General features: G+C 39.5%; 2 protein-coding genes across 6 annotated transcripts in view; one reads left to right on the forward strand and one right to left on the reverse strand.

The window, feature by feature from the left end:
• Positions 1-8,464, reverse strand: part of LOC106881398 (bifunctional protein GlmU) — a 23,520-nt gene that overhangs the window by 12,532 nt on the left and 2,524 nt on the right. Inside the window, exon 1 of one of the 5 annotated variants that reach the window (XM_014931775.2) lies at positions 4,721-5,095. The exons of 1 other annotated variant lie outside the window; for it this stretch is intronic. In XM_014931775.2, the coding sequence (XP_014787261.1) occupies positions 4,721-4,741 (21 nt within the window). In that variant the 5' untranslated portion in view covers positions 4,742-5,095. Of the gene's footprint in view, positions 1-3,054; positions 3,091-3,792; positions 4,188-4,513; positions 4,616-4,720; positions 5,096-8,464 lie in introns of those variants that run through there. 3 more of the 5 variants (XM_014931776.2, XM_052976586.1, XM_052976584.1) reach the window with 3 other exon arrangements.
• LOC106881397 (uncharacterized) overlaps positions 5,474-8,464 on the forward strand; it is a 10,546-nt gene continuing 7,555 nt past the window's right edge. Inside the window, exon 1 of the mRNA XM_014931774.2 lies at positions 5,474-5,577. The gene's annotated coding sequence lies outside the window, so the exon portion shown is untranslated. The remainder of the gene's footprint in view (positions 5,578-8,464) is intronic.

Here is an 8,464-nt window from a genome sequence, read left to right on the forward strand (position 1 = left end):
CTCCTGTGCAGGTGGCACGTAAAATACACCATTTTGAGCATGGTCGTTGCCAGTACCGCCTGACTGGCCTTCGTGCCGGTGGCACGTAAAAGTACCCACTACAATCTCAGAGTGGTTGGCGTTAGGAAGGGCATCCAGCTGTAGAAACTCTGCCAAATCAGATTGGAGACGGGTGTAGCCACCTGGTCCACCAGTCCTCAGTCAAATCGTCCAACCCATGCTAGCTTGGAAAGCGGACGTTAAACGATGATGATGATGATGTCTGTGTGTATACATATATTGCCAAATTTGGAAGAGGGTCAGTGACAGACATAGGTTAGCACCCATTACCATATTAGCATTGTATATAGTTTAGATATTCTCCAGCCATTGTGTTGAAATTTGATATGATCTTGTCATGGCTCTAACATAGTGGAGGAATACTGTTAGAGAGTGAAAGTTTACTATTGTTATTCATATAACACATGCCATGAACTGAATGCTCTTATCATCAGTATATAAGTACTGATAGATCTAGAGATGTTGTTACAAGTGGAGTGATGTCAAGTTTAAGTTGTTACTGTATGTTGACCTGATTATTCAGGTTTTAAGATATAAATTAATAAAAGGGTAAGTGTTTACATTTTATCTGAAGTTGAAGTTCCTAAATTTAGCATTAAGATAAACTAAGATATAGGGGATTAGAATAAACTTGCAGAGTAATGTGTTATACCAAAACAATTATGCTGAAAGTGACAGCAGCAATAGCAACAACATCAATATTAATAATATAAATACCAATAATTTTAAGAAAATAACATTATGATTATCTTCCAAAATAATAACAGAAATAACAATGCCAATAACCATGGGGTAATAATAAGACTATGATAAAAGGGTAATGGTCCCAATACTGGATGAAAGTAAAAAATTGAAGTTAAAATAAAATGTTACAGTCTTAAAAGAATAAAACAGGATAAATAAAATTAAATAAAAAGATTTTAAAATAATTTTAAACCCAAAGAAATATATATATACACACACACACACACACACATCCACATAAATACACATATATAGACACACACACACATACATACATATACATGTATACATACACAAACATACATACATACATTATATATATACATAGTAAATCCAAATATATATATATATATATGGTAAATCCCCAAAACAACGAAGAACACAAGAAAAAATCAACAACACGAGGACGTGGTACATACAAAGTATTAGCAGACACCCAGGGAAGGAAAGAAAGGTGGTTTTATGTTTTGAGCAAAGCTCTTCGTCAGAAACAGGAGACAGAGGAAAGTCCAAGAGAAAAGGAAGATGGAGGTAAAAAAATACATATGCACACAGACGTAGGAGTGGCTGTGTGGTAAGTAGCTTGCTTACAAACCACATGGTTCCGGGTTCAATCCCACTGCATGGCACCTTGGGCAAGTGTCTTCTACTATAGCCTTGGGCCGACCAAAGCCTTGTGAGTGGATTTGGTAGACAGAAACTGAAAGAAGCCCGTCGTATATATGTATATATATATATATATGTATGTGTGTGTATATGTTTGTGTGTGTATATGTTTGTGTGTCTGTGTTTGTGTCCCCCCTCTCCCCAACATCGCTTGACAACCGACGCTGGTGTATTTACGTCCCCGTAACTTAGTGGTTCGGCAAAAAAAACTGAGAGAATAAGTATTGGGCTTTCAAAAAATAAGTCCTGGGGTCGATTTGCTTGACTAAAGGCGGTGCTCCAGCATGGCCACAGTCAAATGACTGAAACAAGTAAAAGAGTATATATATATACATATATTTATATATGTTAGTAACACCTATAAGGAGGTGCTTTTTACATTCACCAAAATGAATGGAGCCTTAACTAGGAGGAAGTGATGTCATTAGATGGTATCCAATGTTCATTGAGTGTTTCAACCCTGAACTGTAAGACACTCCTGTTGGTGGGTCAGCAGAGGTGGCCAAGTCACTGCTCCTCGTCTCCTCCTGGCTTCCAGCTTAACTCCTCTCTCTTGCTCCAAAGCAAGCTGCTTGTCCCATCCTGCACACAGACACTCTTTGCTGCTCACCTCTCATTCCAATGGCTGTAAGCAGGAAATCCACTACAGCTAACCTCAATTAGGAAAAGCCATACCTGTCATCTCTTCTCCCTGCAATCCTGCACACATACATACATAGATACATACATACATGTCCTCTCACTTAACTGCTTCTAGTTTGAGGGTGATTTTTATCAGCAGTTCTTGGGAGTGGCCATGGGAATGAGAATGGTCCCCGACTATGCAAACCTGTTCATTGGCTACGTTGAGGCCCAAATATTCTCAAGTTTCACTGGTCCCGCTCCCAAACTATACGGTCATTATATTGATGACTGTATCGGTGCAATCTCACTCTTCCACAAACATCAAGACTCCTTCCTCTCTTTTGTCAAATCCTTCCATCCTGCCCTCTACTTCTCCTGCACTATTTCCAACACTTCCGTTGCCTTTCTCGACATTTCGGTCAGCATTCCTCACTCCACCTCCATCCACTATAAACACACCAAGCTCTCCATCCCCTATTCCCAATTCCTCCATCTACATAGGCTCTGCAGTGACGACCATAGCTTTGAGACTCAGTCTCAACTCATGGCTCGCCACTTCATCCTACATGGATATCCCCTCACCACTATCCATACCGCTCTTGCCAGAGCATGTTCCGTGGACCATGCATCTGCTCTCTCCTCCACTGTCACCCATCTCTTGTTTCCTCTCACCTACCATCCCACCACCCTACCTCTGTAACGCACCATTCTTCGAGCCTTCCAGTGACTCCAGTTCAACCTCTCCACTTTGCACATCTTCCCTAACCGACCCCTCCCCTCCTTCAAACGAGTCTAGAACCTATGAGATCTCTTGGTCCACAGCTTCTTCCCTAACCCAACCTTCCAACCCAGCTTGTTCCCCTGCTTCCGCCCACGGTGGCGCACTTGCCCTTACCTCTCCAACACCACCCTCCTCACAGGCACCCATCATCGACCCTATCATATCACTGACTCCTTTACCTGCACTTCTAGCAACGTCATCTACTGCATCTCCTGCTCTCTCTGTCCTTCTCTATGCATTGGTCAAATGGCACGCCACTTAGCTGACTAGGTTATATTCTACTCTGCTGGATATTTTAAGCATTTCAGAGGTAATTCCCAATGAATCAGGGTTTTTTCCAGTTTTCATATTCTTAACTGTTTTATCTTTAACACTGCAACAAAAATGGCAAAGCATAGTTTAGTTAAACTATGTTTGTGACAGGTTACAGATATGCTTTTTTTATTGATGAACAGTTCAGTTACATCATGTAAAATGAGTTTTCTTCAGGTGGATTAAATTAAAAATGAAATAAAATTTAACATTTAGGAATATTCACACAATTACTATACAATGCATAATGACTCCCGCATCTCAGTTGGGAGAGTAAATTAGGGAATGCTATTTGATGTTAAATATATGTGGTAATAAATCTGTCTACATCGCCACAGGGTGGAGAAAGAAAAAACACACATCTCAAATATACGAAACTAAAAGGCGCCATTCTCAGATAAAAAAAAAAGATAGAGGTGGTTCAACGGGTGGCCTGAATGACGTGAGGACCAGCAAGGGAAGAATGGATGATAAATAATAAAAATAGAATGAAATAAAAGGGTACAATAAACGGGCAGAGGTAAAGAATACGTACACCACCCGGTGTACGTATTCTTTACCTTCGTCTACATATATATCGTCACGGAACGGGAAATTTGTCATACCGTCAGGCCTTTTACCGTTTCCATCGGTCTAGCCTCGCTGGTTCGAGTTCGGAAAGGGAAGCCTGCGGCGTCTAGGCCATGCTTTATGATTTTGTCGGGGGTGGCATGGTGTGAAAGGCAGCCGGCACTATGACGGCACAACAGTGGGCGGAGGCTGAAAAAATCCACAGTGGTTCCACAGCGGCATTCATGAGGATCACAAATCTGGGGTCCAAACCTCAGGGAAACGTTGATGCGCTGACAGTCACGAGTGATCGCACCGCATTGAGCCAAGCTCCGCTGTGAGCTCCTGCTCTTCTTCCTACAAATTCGATTTCCAAGTGAATAGCTTGGCGAAGCATTTTGAGTGTCATGGGAGTAAATTTGTAAAATCTGATGCAGCCACGTTGCTCTAATTAGTCAGTCACATAAGTATAAGGCACGAAGTCTATAGGCCTGAGTCATAGGCTGGCTCCCAATGAACCGCCAGCTAGATGCTCACTGCCGTTGACCAGTCCAATCTCACTCAACCAGTGACGCAGGGAAACTTTATGGTAACGCCTCGAGAATCGAAGAATATCACAAAATTTACGAAGTTAAAAAAAGTAATTTTTAAAACTAATGAGGTCCTACAAAATTTAATTCCAGTGTAATAAAATAAAATAATTACAGTGTTAACCTTAGTTAAACTTCTTTTCACTGCAATACATAAAAATACACTTAATAATCGAAGACTACTCACCGTCATCATGATTCAAATAATTATTGTGCCCACGATACGCGCGCACACACATACACAATTATCTCCCTTGTCCCGCAGAGTTGCTTCCCAACTTAACTTTTGTCGGACTTTAGAGTAGATAAGCATACGTTAAAAGTATTTAAAAACGGTATTTATATACTTTAGATATGAATAATTAAAGAGTGCAAAAAAATATTAAAGACTTACTTTGGCCAATAAATCAAGCATAGTTATCTTTATATTTTGAATTTCACTGTCCTTATCGCATTTTTAAAAATATAGTTTTATTTTCACAGCACACCTACAACTCGTCAGCTATAACACGTTTTGGAACTATTGACCATATAGGAGTAGAAACGAAATATTATAATATTATCCACACCTTATGGGTTTAAGTGCTTTCATCTATTCGGGGTTGATAAAATAAATACTTGTCGACTCCTGGAGTCGATGTAATCAACTTAACCTCGCCATCCGCTACAGCCGAAATTGCTGGCCTTGTGCCAAAATTTGAAACCATTATTATTCACACCTTTATACTGTGTGGATATTCACAAAGATGCAAGACCATTTAGCAAGGATAAAATTGACAGTATTGAAGAAAGATAATTCAGACAAGAAATGAGAGTCATATCCCTTGTTATAACAATGTCCTTCGCTAAATTTCGATAATTAAAAAAATTCGTTTTTGATATTTCAGTAAACGATGTGATTTGGAGGTTAAATATCTCGGATGTGAGGAATTTTATGCATTGATAAAATCGCAAAAGCAATTTCAACCAAAAATTGAAAATGTTGTGTAGATTCTGTTTCCTAAGAATTTACTGCCAAAAATAAAAATAATTACATTTTAAGAAAATGTTTCATAAGAAAAAAATCACCTTTAAAACTCTTTTACTTTATAAAAATACGAACATATTAATTTTCTTAAAAGCGATGCATGGCAGGATTTTATTTGTTATATATCATTCCTTAATTGCGGGATTACTATCGTTGTCATTCATTCAGTCTAAATGCCGTGTCTATCAACAACGATCTGTCGTCTCCGTCCACGAAAATAACGTGTAAGTTGGCCGTGACATTATTTTACCATCAAATCTTTTATTATTGTATATAATTAACTAACAACATAGCTAGAGTGCAAGTTTACACACTGTTTATATTTTCGAAGTGAATTATCGTGTAATGTGTATGTTTTTGAAGTGGATTATTTTGAAGGGTGGAAAATGATTGATTTTCTGTACATTACGTAATCCCCATAAGGTTGAGATTCCTTGATTGAACCCGTTCATTTAAATACACCCACAATCATATATCTACACATGAATGCAAGCATATATATAAGAGTACACACAACACGTAAACACACACACACACACGCACGCGCGTGTATTGATTTGTAGGTATTGGAGTCGATATATAATTTGCGAGTTTCAATTTTTGTTCTAAACACATGACTTTCTGTATCTTCAAAATATTACCATCTTGAGTCAAATGAAGGAGTCTGTATATTGTCGCTCGTGCTAGAAATAATAACAAATTCACCTTCAAATTGCACCATACCACCTTAAAATGGAAGGGACACTTTGGATCGTGTTAGATATGGAACGACTGAGAGAAGGATGGGATGATCAAGGCTGTAACAATTTTCGATCGGTTCACATTGGGCCGACCTGGAGCTCAATAACACGCGATTTTTGTAAACTCTATGAATATAAATTGCGACCTCTTGAGGAGGACATCGAGGTTCACACAAACTGACTTATGCCGTATCGTAGTAATTAACGAGAGAGCCTTGTATGTGATTGCTCGACCTGCTAAAAATAGCTGCTACTATTTCTAGCACCCTTATTTCTTTGTTGCCCACAAGGGGCTAAACATAGAGGGGACAAACAAGGACAAGCAAAGGGATTAAGTCGATTACATCGACCCCAGTGCGTAACTGGTGCTTAATTTATTGACCCCGAAAGGATGAAAGGCAAAGTCGACCTCGGCGGAATTTGAGCTCAGGACGTAACGGCAGACGAAATACCTCTAAGCATTTCGCCAGGTGTGCTAACGTTTCTGCCAGCTAGCCTTCCTACTAAAGGAAGAACACATCAGATAATTAATTTCTGTTTACTTAGGGATAGGGAAAAATCAAGATGGTCACGCCTGTGCAAAGCAAGTAATAGGTCTAAGTCAGATGTGAAATATGGGCTCCATTTCGAATTAATCATTGAGTATTTTCTCAATACATATGTACGAGAGCACCTCTGATGGTCATTCCTTGTCAAGGTAAAAGAGTTTGTATGGTCCAGTAACTCTATGAGTAATGCCACGGGGAGTCTAGTATTCCAGTTTGAGCAACCCACAACAGTAAAGACTGAAGAAGAGAATCTTGATTGAATACATTCAGTTTCATATCAAGACCCCAATGTCGGAGGAAATGGATGTAGATAATGATTGAGCTCAATAATATTTGAATTGGTGGACAGACAGACACACTGGATAGGAATGTATCATTTGAGATTTCAACTGAGTTAGTAATAGTCCATTGTAAATTCATTACACTACGTCTCCCACAGAATTGTCCTGATATTATTTCTAACAGGTTGCATGGCTCCCCTGTTGGCTAAAACAAGATGAGTTTATAAGTCTGGCAAACTGTTTCAAAAGTTCTAAATAAATAAAAATGTGAATATTGAAATGGGTTTTTAAGAGTTGATGCTTTATCTCCAGGCTCATGGCATTAAGAATGGTCTAAAAGCATTGTATTTCACTATTCTCAGTGGAAATATGAATTTGTAAAACTCTTTCTTATGTATCTTTATCAATTTGCTATCGCAGGCATGGCTGTGTGGTAGGAAGCTTGCTTCTCAACCACATGGTTCCGTGTTCAGTCCTATTGCATGGCATCTTGGGAATGTGTCTTCTACTATAGCCTTGAGTCTACTAAAGCCTTGTGAGTGAATTTGGTAGACGGAAACTGAAAGAAGCCTGGCACATATATTTGTGTGTGTGTGCATGTTTGTGTCTCCATGTCGTGACATGACATGATAGTTGTAAATGAGTGTCACTGTGATACAAGCAGGATCGTTCATTTCCAATATTCTATATGAACATGTCTGGCCATGGGGGAATGTTACCAAGCTTAGAAAGAGGTAAAGGCTGGCAACAGGAAAGAGCATCTGTTTGTAGAAAATCTGCCTCAGTAAACTCTGTCTGACCCATGCAAGCAAGGAAAAGAGTATTTTTTCTTTTATCTTTTACTTGTTTCAGTCATTAGACTGCGGCCATGCTGGGGCAGTGCCTTGAAGAATTTCTAGTTGGATGCAACGAACCCAGTACTTATTTTCTGTTAAGCCTGCTATTTATTCTATCAGTCTGTTTTCGCCAAACCACTAAGTTATGAGGATGTAAACACACCAACAGCAAGTATTGGTGAGGGGATAAACAAACAGAGAGCGTGAGAGAGAGAGTGTGTGTGTGTGATTGTGTCTTCTTGACACCACATAGTTGTGAATGTCACTATCATAGAAACAATATTCGGCAAAATCATGTTTGGCAATGGGGAAAATATTACCTTGCTTGGAAAAAGGCGAGGGTTTACAACAGGAAGGGCACCCAGCTGTAGAAAATTTGCCTCAGTAAATTCCAGTTGACTCCCTGAAAGCATGGAAAAGTGGATGTTTTAAAGTGATGGTGATGGTGACTGCTTATGAAGTTCCAATGAATTCACAAAACTAATCATCATCATCATCATCATCGTTTAACGTCCGCTTTCCATGCTAGCATGGGTTGGACGATTTGACTGAGGACTGGTGAAACCGGATGGCAACACCAGGCTCCAGTCTGATTTGGCAGAGTTTCTACAGCTGGATGCCCTTCCTAACGCCAACCACTCAGAGAGTGTAGTGGGTGCTTTTACGTGTCACCCGCACGAAAACGGCCACGCTCGAAATGGTGTCT

Source organism: Octopus bimaculoides, chromosome 25 (genome assembly GCF_001194135.2).
Source record: "Octopus bimaculoides isolate UCB-OBI-ISO-001 chromosome 25, ASM119413v2, whole genome shotgun sequence".
Lineage (NCBI taxonomy): Eukaryota > Metazoa > Mollusca > Cephalopoda > Octopoda > Octopodidae > Octopus > Octopus bimaculoides.